This window comes from Ascaphus truei, chromosome 13 (assembly GCF_040206685.1).
Source record: "Ascaphus truei isolate aAscTru1 chromosome 13, aAscTru1.hap1, whole genome shotgun sequence".
In the NCBI taxonomy this organism is placed as follows: Eukaryota; Metazoa; Chordata; class Amphibia; order Anura; family Ascaphidae; genus Ascaphus; species Ascaphus truei.
In genome coordinates, this window is record NC_134495.1 from 49,849,838 (window position 1) to 49,867,289 (window position 17,452).

General features: G+C 48.5%; 1 protein-coding gene across 2 annotated transcripts in view; it reads left to right on the forward strand.

The window, feature by feature from the left end:
- LOC142465182 (Fc receptor-like protein 5) overlaps window positions 1–17,452 on the forward strand; it is a 142,236-nt gene that overhangs the window by 67,075 nt on the left and 57,709 nt on the right. For both annotated transcript variants that reach the window (XM_075569151.1, XM_075569153.1), the window contains exons 2-4: window positions 3,228–3,388; window positions 11,827–12,117; window positions 15,722–16,012. In XM_075569151.1, coding sequence (XP_075425266.1) covers window positions 3,319–3,388; window positions 11,827–12,117; window positions 15,722–16,012 — 652 coding nt within the window. In that variant the 5' untranslated portion in view covers window positions 3,228–3,318. The remainder of the gene's footprint in view (window positions 1–3,227; window positions 3,389–11,826; window positions 12,118–15,721; window positions 16,013–17,452) is intronic.

Below are 17,452 nucleotides of genomic sequence, written 5' to 3' on the forward strand. Positions count from 1 at the left end.
ACACATTAATTCCATCAAACACTCTGCTGAGACATCCGTGGCTAGACATGTTACACAATGTCATGACGGCGACATTAATGCCATCAAATTCATGGGCATCTATCAGTTGAAATGTCCCATGAGAGGTGGAAACACTGAACAATCCCTGCTTCGTATCGAAGCAGAATGGATCTACAAGCTAAAAACTAGGAGCCCCAACGGTCTTAATGAGGGGTTTACTTTTACGCCCTTCATTTAAGCAAGGGACTATCTGGTCGAACATATGTTCCCTGCCATCAACTCACATTATGTATATATACATTTTTCTTGTCTCTCCGATATCCAGTTTTGTCATTATCATTGTCCACTATGACAATTTCCAGCCTTGGTATTGAAATAATAAATAGATTACAGTATTATTATTATTTAGACTAGTGACTATAATACTTAAGCTCTAAACCCTGTAGCGGGTTTAGTATCTGTGTAATGTGTGTATATGTGTTATATATAACGAGCAGAGACAATAAATTATAGACACATATACAGTCACACTTTTTCAAATTGTTTAATTGGTGTATCCAACACTGCATTGAAAGTTGACACACTGTGTTTTATACATATGGGGGACTGCAAATAATTTTATTTGCATTTGTCAACCAATACAATATGTGAAACACAGGTTCTGTACACCCTTATCTTTAATCTACACTCAGTACCCCTTGTATGTGCTTAATCCTAATTTTATCCATGCACATCCTACTCCCCTGAGGAATCTTGAACTCCCATGGACTAGTATCATGTTTGGGCAGTTTCTGACATATTTCCTAAGTCCTCGGGCATGCGCAATACAAATTACCAGAAATCGCCGAAAAATTTCTAAGTGTCCGCGCATGCGCATGCGCATTACACAAAGATCGCTATAATAAATTCTAAGTTCTTACGCATGCGCAGCTCGCACTAGCGCTCTATGTAATTTTCAGGAACTATTTCTAAGTCCCAACGCATGCGCACCATTACGGAGGGAAGACCGTCCATAATTCTAAGTTCTTGCGCATGCGCGGAGGCACGATACAACGCGCAATGTAACGGCATAAATATAGAAATGCTCTCTATGTTCTCGCGCATGCGCAATGGAGCCGGAAAGATTGGAAATACACCTAAGTCCCCGCGCATGCGCGACGCGCACGGACTAGAACTAAAATACTGTTTAAGTCCCTGCACATGCGCAGTAGACACTGGATATGGCGATCACAGGTTTATGGACTTAAAAACCCTAAGAACAGCCGGTTTATGATGGGAATATGTTTGAATAAAGGTATAAACAATGGGACTATCTTTGATAATTCATTTATTGGAGTTTGATTACTTTGCTGAGTCAGTCTGTGAGTGTGATTAGTGCGCATGTGCAAACAGCTGATAGCAATTGATTTTGTAATTAGGGTATTGAAGGGGTATAAAAGGGTTCAGACCTCTCTCCCCCAGTAAAATTTGTCCCTGAAGAAGCTCCTTTGCTGGAGGGAAACGCGCGTTGGACGCGCAATGTTGTCAGTCTCCTACTTGGAGCTGTTTTAATGTAGTGTCTGTAGTCTCCTGGTTCTAACCTTATAGACCCTAGTAGTTAGCTGTTTATTTATTTATTTCCATAGTTTGTGTGCCTGCTTCCCTTGCACTCTATGTGAGGTGTTTCCACAGTTATTTTATGTGCTATTCACCCCAGCACTGCTGTGTCTGACGTATGTTGCAGTGTTTGTATTATCCCTACACTGTATGTGCTAGCTTTACTATCCAGGCTATTGCACTTTAACACACTTAAGCCTTCATTGCAGTGCGCAGTGCTGGTCTATCCAGCAAGGAAGCTTTAGTTGCTGGCCACCTACTTATGAACAACTATATAATTTCACTACTGGGTCTCATCGTTGTTCCAGAGGGGTTAACACCCTGACTTCTAGCATCCCCTGTCTCTTGTATCCCACTATTATTAAGTAGACATCTGGGACAGCACAATTCAATAATCAAAGTCATGGATGCCAGATATTTCTGATTTAATACATTTTTAATCCACATTATACATTACTTTGGTAATATATGTTTTAAGGAATTTATTAAAAGTTAATTTTTACACTAGTTTGGTGTGCATATAAGTGAATTCTTTTAGGGTGCACAGTCATTTTTGTGTTTCCCTTCCCCCCTTTTCTGATTCACTTTTCAGTTCACAGTTTGCACCCATCCTTTTGATTACCTCACTTAAATATTTGATTACATTACTCAATTGGTATGGTCCTGTGATCACTCCCTATCCCTCCCTTGTTTCTATAAGATAAGATCTTGTTTGCCTTTGCAGCTACTGCATGACTTTGGATACTATTGCTACGCCTGCTGTCTACAAGCACTCCTAAATCCTTCTCTATCAAGGATTCTGCTGTTTATTTAGCCACATTGGTTTTGACATTTCTTTTATACTTATTACCCATGGGTATATACTGATTTGTGTGCTTTTCTAACAATGTTTTAAAGACTGCCCATTTATATTCTACATTTTTCCCTGGAAAAGCATCATCCCAATGTATTACATGTAGATTAGACCCAGTTTATTAAAACCTGCCGTTCTAATGTTTAAGGTCTTGAACCAAAGCAATCTGTTTTTTGATAATTTAGTTCAGATGAGACCATGTTATGATCACTGTTACCCAAATGTTCCAAGACTTGAATATTTGGTATTACTTCTACATTGTTTGATATGACGAAATCCAGAACTGCCCCTCTCCTGGTTGGTTCCTTAATCATTGGGGTCATGTAATTGTCCTTAAGCACCCCCAAAAACCTGTTCCCATTCATTGTAATGGATCGTATTTTGTCCGGGTTGTATTGGCCAGAGATGTATGATGATGTTGCAAAATCCTCTGCAGGCTGCCATCTTCCTCTCCTTCCGCCACCGGCTGCTGTCCTCCTCCTCTTCCCCCCCACCAAACGTACCCGGCCGGCTAGTTTTTATTTTTTACCCGGGTTCCCATTGTTTTTATGGACCAGGTCCATTACTAGTTTGGTCTTTAGCAGTTTTCTAGTATTATGTTCTAATATGGGTGTCTCGCTGCTTGCCAAACTCCCACTTGCCCCCATTCTACCTCCATGACACCTTGCTATTTCCCCATCTATACTATTTAGTTCATTATCTGTTTCTTGTCCAGAGAGAGAGAGAGAATGAAAAAGGCAGAGAGATTCCCCCCTTAAAGCTTCCCTTTGTCTCCCAGGGTCCCTGGACATGCTGTGCACCTCTGCTCTGTGATACTCCCAGTTCCAGGGACTCTGTATCTAGTCCGGACTCTGCAGTGACGCTCTGCCATGCACTGGATCCTCCGAGGCTGCTTCTACCTCTCACTCTATCTACTGAGGGAGCTCAACTCGTATGAAGGTCAGTGTGTGAGAAGCCATCACGAATTATACCAAGCAAAGGCAACACACAGCTATGCCTTTGCACACACAGCATCCTCTACTTGTCCCAGCTCTCTCTCTGCAGACAAAGCACCCTGTACTAACCCTACTGTCACTCCTGTGCACACAGCACCCTGTACTAACCCTACTGTAACTCCTGTGAACACAGCACCCCGTACTAACCCTACTGTAACCACTGTGCACACAGCACCCTGTACTAATCTCAGCACCCAATCTCGCTACACACACACACACACACACACACACACACACACACACACACACACACACACACACACACACACACACACACACACACACACACACACACACACACACACACACACAGATCCTCTACACAAACACATGCCTCCTCTACACACATACAGACATCTCCTCTGCACACTCACTTGACTCCTCCTCCACACACACATACACACACACACACATGCCTCCTCTGCACACACACATGACTCCTCTGCACACACACATCCTCTACACACACACACACACACTCACTCATCCACTACACACACATACGCACACACACTCATCCTACACTCACACACAGACGCGCACCTCCTCTGCACACACGCCTCCTCTGCACACACACACACACACACACCTCCTTTGCACACACACACCTTCTCTGCACACACACACACGCCCCCTCTGCACACACACATGCCTCCTCTGCTCACACACGCCTCCTCTGCGCACACACATACACACACATGCCTCCTCTGCACACACACACACACACACACACACACACACACACCTAATCTGCACACACATGCCTCCTCTGTACACATGCCTCCTCTGCACACACACACACACACACACACACACACTCATGCCTCCTCTGTACACACACACACCTAATCTGCACACAAATGCCTCCTCTGCACACATGCCTCCTCTGCACACACACACCTCCTCTACACACACACACGCCTCCTCTGCACACACACACACACACACACACACCTAATCTGCACACACATGCCTCCTCTGCCCACATGCCTCCTCTGCACACGCACACACACCTCCTCTGCACACACATGCCGCCTCTGCACACACACACACACCACACACACACACACACACACATACACACACCTCCTCTGTACACACACACCTAAACTGCACACACATGCCTCCTCTGCACACATGCCTCCTCTGCACACACACACACACACCTCCTCTGCACATACATGTCGCCTCTGCACACACATGCCTCCTCTGCACACACACACATGCCTCCTCTGCACACACACACACATGCCTCCTCTGTACACACACGCCTCCTCTGTACACACATACCTACTCTGCACACACACACACGCCTCCTCTGCACACACACACACGCCTCCTCTGCACACACACACACACACATGCCTCCTCTGCACACACACACATGCCTCCTCTACACACACACACATATGCCCCCTCTGCACACACACACATGCTTCCTCTGCACACACACACTCATCCTCTACACACACTCATCCTCTACACACACACACACACGCACTCACTCACCACACACACACACACACGCGCCTCCTCTGCACACACGCCTCCTCTGCACATACACGCACACGCACACGCCTCCTTTGCACACACACATTCCTCCTCTGCACACACATGCCTCCTCTGCACACACACACATGCTTCCTCTGCACACACACACTCATCCTCTACACACACACACACACACACTCATCCACCACACACACACACAGTCATCCTCCACACACACACACGTGCGCACCTCTTCTGCACACACACACACACACACACACACGCCCCCTCTGCACACACATATGCCTCCTCTGCTCACACACACGCGCCTCCTCTGCGCACACACATACACACACACATGCCTCCCCTGCACACACAGACACCTCATCTGCACACACATGCCTCCTCTACACACACGCCTCCTCTGCACACACACACACACACACACACACACACACACACACACACACAGCCTCTGCACATACATGCCGCCTCTACACACACACACACACACACACACACACACACACACACACACACACACACACACACACACACACACACACACACACACACACACACACACTCAAAGCCTCTGCACACACATGCCGCTTCTGCACACACACACACACACACACACACACACACACACACACACACACACACACACACACACACACACACACACACACACACAGACACACACACACACACACACACACACACATACTCATGCCTCCTCTGTACACACACACACCTCCTCTGTACACACATACCTCCTCTGCACACACACGCCTCCTCTGCTCACACACACACACACACACACACATACTCATGCCTCCTCTGTACACACACACACCTCCTCTGTACACACATACCTCCTCTGCACACACACGCCTCCTCTGCTCACACACACACCTCATCTGCACACACATGCCTCCTCTGCACACACACACACCTCCTCTTCACACAAACACACACACCTCCATAGCACACATGCCTCCTCTGCACACACACACACACACACACCTCCTCTGCACACACATGCCGCCTCTGCACACACACACACTCATGCCTCCTCTGTACACTCATGCCTCCTCTGTACACACATACCTCCTCTTCACACACACACACCTCCTCTGCACACACACACACACACACACGCCTCCTCTGCACACACACATGCCCCCTCTGCACACACACATGCCCCATTGCACACACACATGCTTCCTCTGCACACACACACTCATCTACACACACACACTCATCCACCACACATGCGTCTCCTCTGCACACATGCCTCCTCTGCACACACACGCCTCCTCTGCACACATACACGCACACGCCTCCTCTGCACACACACACACACCTCCTCTGCACACACATGCCGCCTCTGCACACACACACACACACACCACACACACACACACACACACACACACACACACACACCTCCTCTGTACACACACACCTAAACTGCACACACATGCCTCCTCTGCACACATGCCTCCTCTGCACACACACACACACACCTCCTCTGCACATACATGTCGCCTCTGCACACACATGCCTCCTCTGCACACACACACATGCCTCCTCTGCACACACACACACATGCCTCCTCTGTACACACACATGCCTCCTCTGTACACACATACCTACTCTGCACACACACACGCCTCCTCTGCACACACACACACGCCTCCTCTGCACACACACACACATGCCTCCTCTGCACACACACACATGCCTCCTCTGCACACACACACATATGCCCCCTCTGCACACACACACATGCTTCCTCTGCACACACACACTCATCCTCTACACACACTCATCCTCTACACACACACACACACACGCACTCACTCACCACACACACACACACACGCGCCTCCTCTGCACACACGCCTCCTCTGCACATACACGCACACGCACACGCCTCCTTTGCACACACACATTCCTCCTCTGCACACACATGCCTCCTCTGCACACACACACATGCTTCCTCTGCACACACACACTCATCCTCTACACACACACACACACACACTCATCCACCACACACACACACAGTCATCCTCCACACACACACACGTGCGCACCTCTTCTGCACACACACACACACACACACACACGCCCCCTCTGCACACACATATGCCTCCTCTGCTCACACACACGCGCCTCCTCTGCGCACACACATACACACACACATGCCTCCCATGCACACACAGACACCTCATCTGCACACACATGCCTCCTCTACACACACGCCTCCTCTGCACACACACACACACACACACACACACACACACACACACACACACACACACACACACACACACACACACACACACACACACACACACACACACACACACAGCCTCTGCACATACATGCCGCCTCTACACACACACACACACACACACACACACACACACACACACACACACACACACACACATGCCGCTTCTGCACACACATGCCTCCTCTGCACACACACACATGCTTCCTCTGCACACACACACTCATCCTCTACACACACACACACACACACTCATCCACCACACACACACAGTCATCCTCCACACACACACACGTGCGCACCTCTTCTGCACACACACACACACACACACACACGCCCCCTCTGCACACACATATGCCTCCTCTGCTCACACACACGCGCCTCCTCTGCGCACACACATACACACACACATGCCTCCCCTGCACACACAGACACACCATCTGCACACACATGCCTCCTCTACTCACACACACACACACACACACACACACACACACACACACACACACACACACACACACACACACACACATACTCATGCCTCCTCTGTACACACACACACCTCCTCTGTACACACATACCTCCTCTGCTCACACACACACACACACACACACACACACATACTCATGCCTCCTCTGTACACACACACACCTCCTCTGTACACACATACCTCCTCTGCACACACACGCCTCCTCTGCTCACACACACACACACACACACACACACACACACACACACACACACACACACACACAGACACACACACACACAGACACGCCTCCTCTGCGCACACACACACCTCATCTGCACACACATGCCTCCTCTGCACACACACACACCTCCTCTTCACACAAACACACACACCTCCATAGCACACATGCCTCCTCTGCACACACACACACACACACACACACCTCCTCTGCACACACATGCCGCCTCTGCACACACACACACACTCATGCCTCCTCTGTACACTCATGCCTCCTCTGTACACACATACCTCCTCTTCACACACACACACCTCCTCTGCACACACACACACACACACACACACACGCACACACACACACACACACACACACACACACACACACACACACACGCCTCCTCTGCACACACACATGCCTCCTCTGCACACACACACATGCCTCCTCTGCACACACACACATGCCCCCTCTGCACACACACACATGCCCCCTCTGCACACACACATGCCCCATTGCACACACACATGCTTCCTCTGCACACACACACTCATCTACACACACACACTCATCCACCACACATGCGTCTCCTCTGCACACATGCCTCCTCTGCACACACACGCCTCCTCTGCACACATACACGCACACGCCTCCTCTGCACACACACATCCCTCCTCTGCACACACACACATGCTTCCTCTGCACACACACTCACTCATCCTCTACATACACACACACACTCATCCACCACACACACACACATCCTCCACACACACGCGCGCACCTCCTCTGCACACACGCCTCCTCTGCACACACACACACGCCTCCTCTGCGCACGCACACACATCCACACACATCCACACACGTCCCCTCTGCACACACACATGCCTCCTCTGCTCACACACACACGCACCTCCTCTGCGCACACAAGCCTCCTCTGCACACACACTCTAAGAAATGGAAACAAAAGAAACAGCGCACAACGCCAAATAGTGAAGCAAGTAATGCTATGTATTATTAATTACAGGGTAATAAATCTGCGTACATCAAAACAGTGCAATAGGTGCATTTAGTGTGTTTCACACAAGTTACCACTCAGCAACTGTTGTCAGAAGAGTCTGCAGCTTGCTTCTCTCAGCGGGGGCGCTACGTTGGTTCAGGAGCAGGATTAATGTCCAAAACCCCTCATCCAGCAGTACATCGCTTCCAAGGGGATTTCCCTTTACAGCAACCACGCTCCGTTGCAGGTATTGGTGCTTGGTGGGACCGCTCGCGCTTCCAAGCCGTCTGGTGCAGCTCGTGTAGCTCAGCGAGCAGATCCACTGTACGGGGGTAAGACCTCAGCTCTGCAAGGGTACACTCGGCGTGCATCTCTGTTTTCCCTGCTCTGTTCTATTGTCTATACGTATTTATATTGTTACTTCTAGTTGCATCTTTTATATGTATTTTTTGATACTATCTATTTTAGTACTAATATTGTGTTTCTTTTATTCCAGCATGTTTTTAATTATTTATGCTAGGTTTAGTTTATATGTTTATAAAATCTTTTTATTATGTATGTAGTTAATAAAGTTGTTGTTTTAAAAGTAATGATTTCATCTTCCCTATCACTTTAACCATTACCTAGTCTAGATGATTGGTACATTTTTAATTGTTTGACCAATGAGACATCTTTGTTAGGTACTTAAGACCTCTGGGTAATGGCTAAATTATTCCCTGAAGAAGTAGTTTATTCTACGAAACATGTTGGATGATTTTTATCTAGTGCCTTAATATTGCCATTGCCTCCATTGGCTTCACCCTGCTAGTATTACTCCCAGTGGTAATTTTGGGCATTTGAGAGACTTTGACTGCCTCCCTGCCGGTTCCCTCGCTGCTGCGGAGACTGTGACGTCATCACGCAGTATCCCGTGACGGAGCGACATCGTGGCACGCCGAGTGTACCCTTGCAGAGCTGAGGTCTCACCCCCGTACAGTGGATCTGCTCGCTGAGCTACACGAGCTGCACCAGACGGCTTGGAAGAGCGAGCGGTCCCACCAAGCACCAATACCTGCAACGGAGCGTGGTTGCTGTAAAGGGAAATCCCCTTGGGAGCGATGTACTGCTGGATGAGATGTTTTGGACATTAATCCTGCTCCTGAACCAACGTAGCGCCCCCGCTAAGAGAAGCAAGCTGCAGACTCTTCTGACAACAGTTGCTGAGTGGTAACTTGTGTGAAACACACTAAATGCACCTATTCCACTGTTTTGATGTACGCAGATTTATTACCCTGTAATTACTAATACATAGCATTACTTGCTTCACTATTTGGCGTTGTGCGCTGTTTCTTTTGTTTCCATTTCTTAGAGTGTGGGGGGTGCTGAGCCACCCCCTGTGTTTATAGCAGCAGACGCCTCTACAAATACACGGTTATGTGATATAATTTTCTTCATATATACACCCTCACTGTGGTTATTGTGATTTATTTCTTGGTCACTTATTTATGTGGTTTAGTCACTGCACTATATTTATATTCTAAATTCTGGGTTAGATAGTAGCGCACAGTATTTTCTCTGTTTTTTCTGCACACACACGCCTCCTCTGCACACACACACACGCACCTCCTCTGTGCACACACACACCTCATCTGAACACACATGCCTCCTCTGCACACACACACACACACTGCCTCTGCACACACACACACACACACACTCATGCCTCCTCTGTACACACACACACAGCCTCTGCACACACATGCCACCTCTGCGCACACACACACACACACACACTCATGCCTCCTCTGTACACACACACACACACACACACACACAGCCTCTGCACACACATGCCGCCTCTGCACACACACACACACACACACACACACACACACACTCATGCCTCCTCTGTACACACACACACACACACACACACACACACCCTCTGCACACACACACATGCTTCCTCTGCACACACACACTCATCATCTACACACACACATCCACCACACACACACACGTCTCCTCTGCACACACGCCTCCTCTGCACACACAAACGCCTCCTCTGCACACACACACACGTCTCCTCTGCACACACGCCTCCTCTGCACACACAAACGCCTCCTCTGCACACACACACACACCTCCTCTGCACACACACATCCCTCCTCTGCACACACATGCCCCCTCTGCACACACACACATGCTTCCTCTACACACACACACACACTCATCCGCCACACACACGCACGCACCTCCTCTGCACACACGCCTCTTCTGCACACACACACGCCTCCTCTGCACACACACACGCCCCCTCTGCACACACACATGCCTCCTCTGCTCACACACATGCACCTCCTCTGCGCACACACATACACACACCTCATCTGCACACACATGTCTCCTCTGCACACACACGCCTCCTCTGCACACATGCCTCCTCTGCACACACACACACAGCCTCTGCACACATGCGCCTCTGCACACACACACACACACACACACACGCCTCCTCTGTACACACACAGTTTCTGCACACATGCCGCCTCTGCACACACACACACACACTCATGCCTCCTCTGTACACACACACACACAGCCTATGCACACATGCCGCCTCTGCACACACACACACACTCATGCCTCCTCTGTACACACACACACACACATGCCTCCTCTGTACACACATACCTCCTCTGCACACACATGCCTCCTCTGCACACACACACACTCATGCCTCCTCTGTACACACACACACCTCCTCTGCACACACATACCTCCTCTGCACACACACACGCCTCCTCTGCACACACACACACGCCTCCTCTGCACACACACACACACATTCTTCCTCTGCACACTTTGCTTCCTGTGCTAACCGCTCTCCTTACCTCTTCCAGCTGCCCTTGTTCCTCCGTCGATCACTTTCTCGGCTGGCTATGCCACGTACCTGACCGGAGAGTCGGCCTCTCTGCTGTGTCAGGTCACTGCTCCCTTCAGAGTTGGGGGCTACCGATTCTTTCAGGATGGTTTGGAGGTGCACAGCAAGGAGGATCCTTCTGGGAAGAAATACAAGATCGTTAGCATGAACAGAGGCAGTGCTGGATCCTACACCTGTCAATACTGGGTGTCAGATGCAAGGGGGCAGCAGAAATCTGCTCTGAGCCCTGCCGTGTCCCTGTATGTTCTGGGTAAGGAGGGTTATTACAAGTGGATCCTGAGAACAATTTATAGAGGGGGATATATGGAGCAATAGGAGGAGTTATAGTAAGCAATGGGAGGAGTTATAGTGAGAGGTTATATGGGGCAATAGGAGGAGTTATAGTAAGCAATGGGAGGAGTTATAGTGAGGGGGCATTATATATGGGGCAATAGGAGGAGTTATAGGGAGAGGTTTTATTGGCTAATAGGAGGAGTTATAGGGAGAGGTTTTATGGGGTAATAGGAGGGGTTATATGGGGAAATAGGAGGAGTTATAGTGAGCAATTGGAGGAGTTATAGGGATCAGTTATATGGGGAAATAGGAGGAGTTATAGTGAGAGGTTATATGGGGCAATAGGAGGAGTTATAGGGAGCGGTTATATGGGGAAATAGGAGGAGTTATAGTGAGAGGTTATATGGGGTAATAGGAGGAGTTATAGTGAGAGGTTATATGGGGTAATAGGAGGAGTTATAGTGAGAGGTTATATGGGGTAATAGGAGGAGTTATAGTGAGAGGTAATATGGGGAAATAGGAGGAGTTATAGGCAGCAGTTATATGGAACAATCAGAGGAATTATATAGTGGGGTTATATGAAGAGATGGGAGCAGTTATAGGAAGCAAGAGGAGATTTAGGGAGAGGTTATATGGGGTAATAGGAGTTATAGGGAGGAGGGGTGATATGGAGTAATAGGTGGAGTTCTATGAAGCATATATATAAAGCAACTGAAGGTATTATATATAGGATTTATATGGTCAATGGGATGAGTTATAGGGAGCGGTTCTATGGAATAATAGGAGGATTTATAGAAGGTGTTATATGGAGTAATAGGATGACAGGTAAGGGCACTCTATGTGTGAGTAAGTGTTCATGTGTGAGTGTGCCTCTCTGCTGGGCGATGTGTGCTCATCCCCAGCAGACAGATTTATGCGATTGGAGGAGGGACTTAAAAAAAAACTGTGTGTGTGTTTGTAATTGGCTGGCACAGTACACGTGACGCGGCTGCCGCTTGAAGAAGACAACTGAAGTTGTGATTTCAAGTGCAACGGCGACAACGCTGTACTTTGCCGCTGGGGGTCGTTTTCAGTTTGAAAACTCCCACACACCAAAGCAAAGAGTGGCGAACGTGCGTGCGCATGTGGTAACTCAGCCGTAGTGTGAGAGAGCCTGTGAATGTATATATGGGTATATATGGGTGTACTGTATGTGGATTGTGAGTCTGTGATAGTGCTGTATTGAGAGAGTGAAGAGAATGTGTCAGTTTGTGAGGAAGTGTGTGAGAGAGTGTGTGCAATGTGACTGTGTATATGGGTGTGAATGTGAGCCTGTGAATGTGTGAGTGAGAGACGATAGCTGGATGTATGAAAGTTTGCGTGCGTGTGTGTCACTTTGTAACTGTGAGAGTGTGAGTGTGTGGATTTGTCATGATTAAATGAATGAATGTGAGATTGTGTGTATGACGTCTGTCTGTGTGTGAGTGTCTCGCTCTGTCTTTAGATGAATGTAGAAATAGGTGCCCTCACAATGACTTAGCTCTGCTACGGGTGCTCTGGAAGCTCCAACCTGTGGAGATTCAGCAAAACCAATGAAGAATGAAGCCGGCTCTCCAGCCACTTTGCATGGAAAAGTTTAGTGAAGGTTTAATACATATGTAGCACCCTGCTAAATAACTCCCCTTGCCCTGCATGTCAGCCCTGGTAGCTGCCGGCAGTGCCAGGGTTAATGTCTCACCAGGCCAGGCATGTGAGTCAGTTCCCCACTATTGTTACTAAAATGTTGCACGTTTGGCCCGGTGATGCCTGGAACGTGCTGGAGGGACATCTGCAACATCTACTAAGGCCGAGCTCACGGTGCCTGCCTCACGACGCGGCGTCCGCGCGTCCGCGCGTCCGCGTGTGCCCACCTCTGTCTGCTGGGCGATGTGTGCTCACCCCCAGCAGACTGAATGACGCGACTTGTAGATGGGACCCAGACATGGGTAGGGTGTTCCTTGTGTTTACATTTCACTCATTGGCTGGCGGAATACACGTGATGCTGCTGCCGCACGAAATTACAACTTGAGTTGCCTCCCTCAATTGCAGCAGCGTCAACGCTGCACTTCGCCGCCAGGAGTCGATATAGTCTAAAAACTCTGATACAATAGCATTAGAGAGTGCCGAACGTGGGTACGTCGCGTAGCAGGCACAGTGAGCGGGGCCTAAATCTGCCCTGTTTCTGGGGGCAGAATGTTGGCCACTCCTCAGATATAAACGGTGGGGACGGACCCTCTTATCTTTAGGCCCCCAAGGAGGAACCTACCATCACTGACAAGCCTCCAGGGATCCCTAATGCCAGGGATCCTGTTATATGCTGCACCCCAACTTATATCCATCAATGGGGGGGGGGGAGAGAGGGGGTCTCCATGTCATGCTGTCCTGTGGAGCAAGGGCAGCTCATCATTTCTTGTTTTATAGACAGGTACCGGTACCCCAGGCACAGGGCCCAGTGAGGTGTTATTATATATGCAGTTAAGGTATTCTCCAGAGTTTAAGTAGGGACCTGTGCCGGAGATTGATCTGTGGCTAATTCCCAGGTTAAGACGGGACTGGGAGTAGAAGTATACTAGATACCGCACCTTGATTTATGTAGGGATCTGGGGTGGAACTTCCTCTATGTGCAAGAGATTGTGCTGGGTGTTATTGAACCAAAAACCTGTCCTGAAAAATAAAGATCAAGTTAAAAGTTCCTGGCGCCTTTGTTTTGTCCATCACTCCTCACTTCAGCCGTGGCACGAATCCACAGAAGATACCCTGAGAAGACAGGTAAACCGCTGAGCTACCATACACCTTGGAGCAGGTACACACCCTGCCAAAGGTATAGAGACTGTCTAACCTAGCTCATCTTTCACTGAACCCCTATCTCTGGCTGCCGGGTGGGATACGGGTGTTACACAAAGATTGAGGTTTTAGTCCTAGCGAGGAACTTTGTCCCTTTTACTAAAACTTTTTTGCAAAGCGCACTGGGGTGCTGGTTTCATTGCTTCCTAATTCTATCCGTCTTTAGACGTGTACTGTAAGTGTGTCTGTGTGCAGCTGTACTTGTGGGCACATGGTACTGGTGTGTATATTTGTGTGTGTATTTATATTTAAGACACAGGTCTGTACACATCTTTCTATCAGTTATTGACTGTTTGTACCAGTGTCTCTCCTGTGTGTGTCTGTCCTGTGTGTGTCTGTCCTGTGTGTGTCTGTCCTGTGTGTAACTGTACCTGTGTGTGTCTGCCCCTGTGTGTCTGTCCTGTGTGTGTCTGTTCCTGTGTGTGTCTGTTCCTGTGTGTGTCTGTTCCTGTGTGTGTCTGTTCCTGTGTGTGTCTGTTCCTGTGTGTGTCTGTCCTGTGTGTGTCTGTCCTGTGTGTGTCTGTACAGGTATCTGTGCATCTCTATGGGGTATAACTGTATGGGGTAATACAGTAGGAGGAGTTATAGTGTGCGGTTATATGGAGTAATAGGAGGAATTTTAGGGTCCAGCCACATGGCCTTGTCTGATGCACATATTATGTGTAATGTTCAGAGTAGTACTGTATATGTCTGATACAGATCCCTCTTCTCACTTTCAGACCAGCCGTCCACTCCCTCCCTGCTCAAAAATCCACAGCACACACTTTACCTTGAAGGGGAGTCTGTAACTTTGATGTGTGACCACCCACCCACCCTCTACCTGGGGGGTTACAGGTTCTATAAAGATCGCTTGGAGCTGGGGGGCCACAGGGACGCACTGGGATCTCAGTACGTCTTCCCCATCCTACAGACTGGGAATACTGGGACATATTACTGTGGGTACTGGTTATCAGGGAATGGCAGGGAGCTCAACTCAGCTAGGAGCTCCCCCACCGCTCTCGATGTGACAGGTAAGTCCTGGTCTGGGCTTTGGAGGGTGGTCCTAACAACATAGTAACCCCCAACAGTAAGTCTCACCAACTGGTCCATTAAGATGTTCCGGGACATATTTGTTAAGCAGCATTATTACATAAGAACCCCCAACAGTGAGTATTGCCAACTGTTCTATTAAGATATTCTGGGCCATACATAGGTACAGCACTATAACTTAGGAACACCAACAGTGAGTCTTACTAACTGGTATATTACTAACATCGGGATGTTCCGGGACATAATTACATATATAATTACATATATAATCAGCAGTGCGATTCCATAAGAACTATTCCGACAACAGAATACACGTTACAGCCATTAACTTCATTTAGCCCTAAGATTTCTTCATACAACAGGAGGTGTAATATAGAATAGCACAACATAGCAACATGTATCTGCGTCCAGCAGCGAGCAGTAAAGGATGGATGGTTGGGCTAATTACAGATGCTTAGAGGTGTGAATATATAACTCTCCCCACACGAGCCACCACCTGCCTCCAGCATTAGGCGTATCACATAGACTCGGCTCTTAAAAATATTCAGCACACCGTCTCTTCCCTTTGGATGGGAAATGGCAGACATTTTTTTCTATCCCAATCCGAAAAACAAGAAGTGGATTTCTGTGGAGTTACAGTGCATACGTAATTATAGGATGCTGTGTGCGTGTGCCGAGTAAATGTATCAGTGTAATCAATGCAAAAGAAAGAAAGCTAAATAAACTGCTGCATGCTATCTACAACCTAAGTGGCTATTTAAAGCCTAAGTGGGACAGAATTAGGTTGATCCAGAGAGGAATCTGATTTCAATTTACAGGAACCAAGAAGGATTTTTTTCCCCTTATGAGACATAATTGGCTAACGTGTCACTGGGGGGTTTTGTTTACATCCTCTGGATGAACATAAATGGAATTATAAATGTAAGATTAGTGTCTCACCCAGTTGAAATTAAATTAAGAAAGGTTGAACTTCATGAACTTTCATGTATGTATTTTATTACTCTGTGCCCAGGACATGCTTAAAAACGAGAGGTAACTCTCACTGTATTACTTCCTGGTAAAACATGTTATAAATAAATATTACAACCTAATCTACTATGTATTTATGTAATGAAACTAAGGCTAAGGCCCCGGTAACGCCGCTGTAACGCGAGCCCGCGAGATTGGCGGTGCGTTCAGCCGATTCCCCGGTCTGCAGCTCACTGCAGGCAGAGAGACCGGGGGGGGGGGGGGGGCGTGACGGGGGTGCGGCCATGACGTCACCCGGCAGGTTCGCCCTCATTGGCTGAACCGCCGGGGGGGCGTGCTTAATCGCTCGACGCGAGTCCTGCTCTCAATTCTATTGAGAGCAGGAGCAACTCTCGCCCGAGCGCTGCGGCCCCCCTCGCAGCGGGCCCGGCGCCATTGCGGGGAGGGCTCTC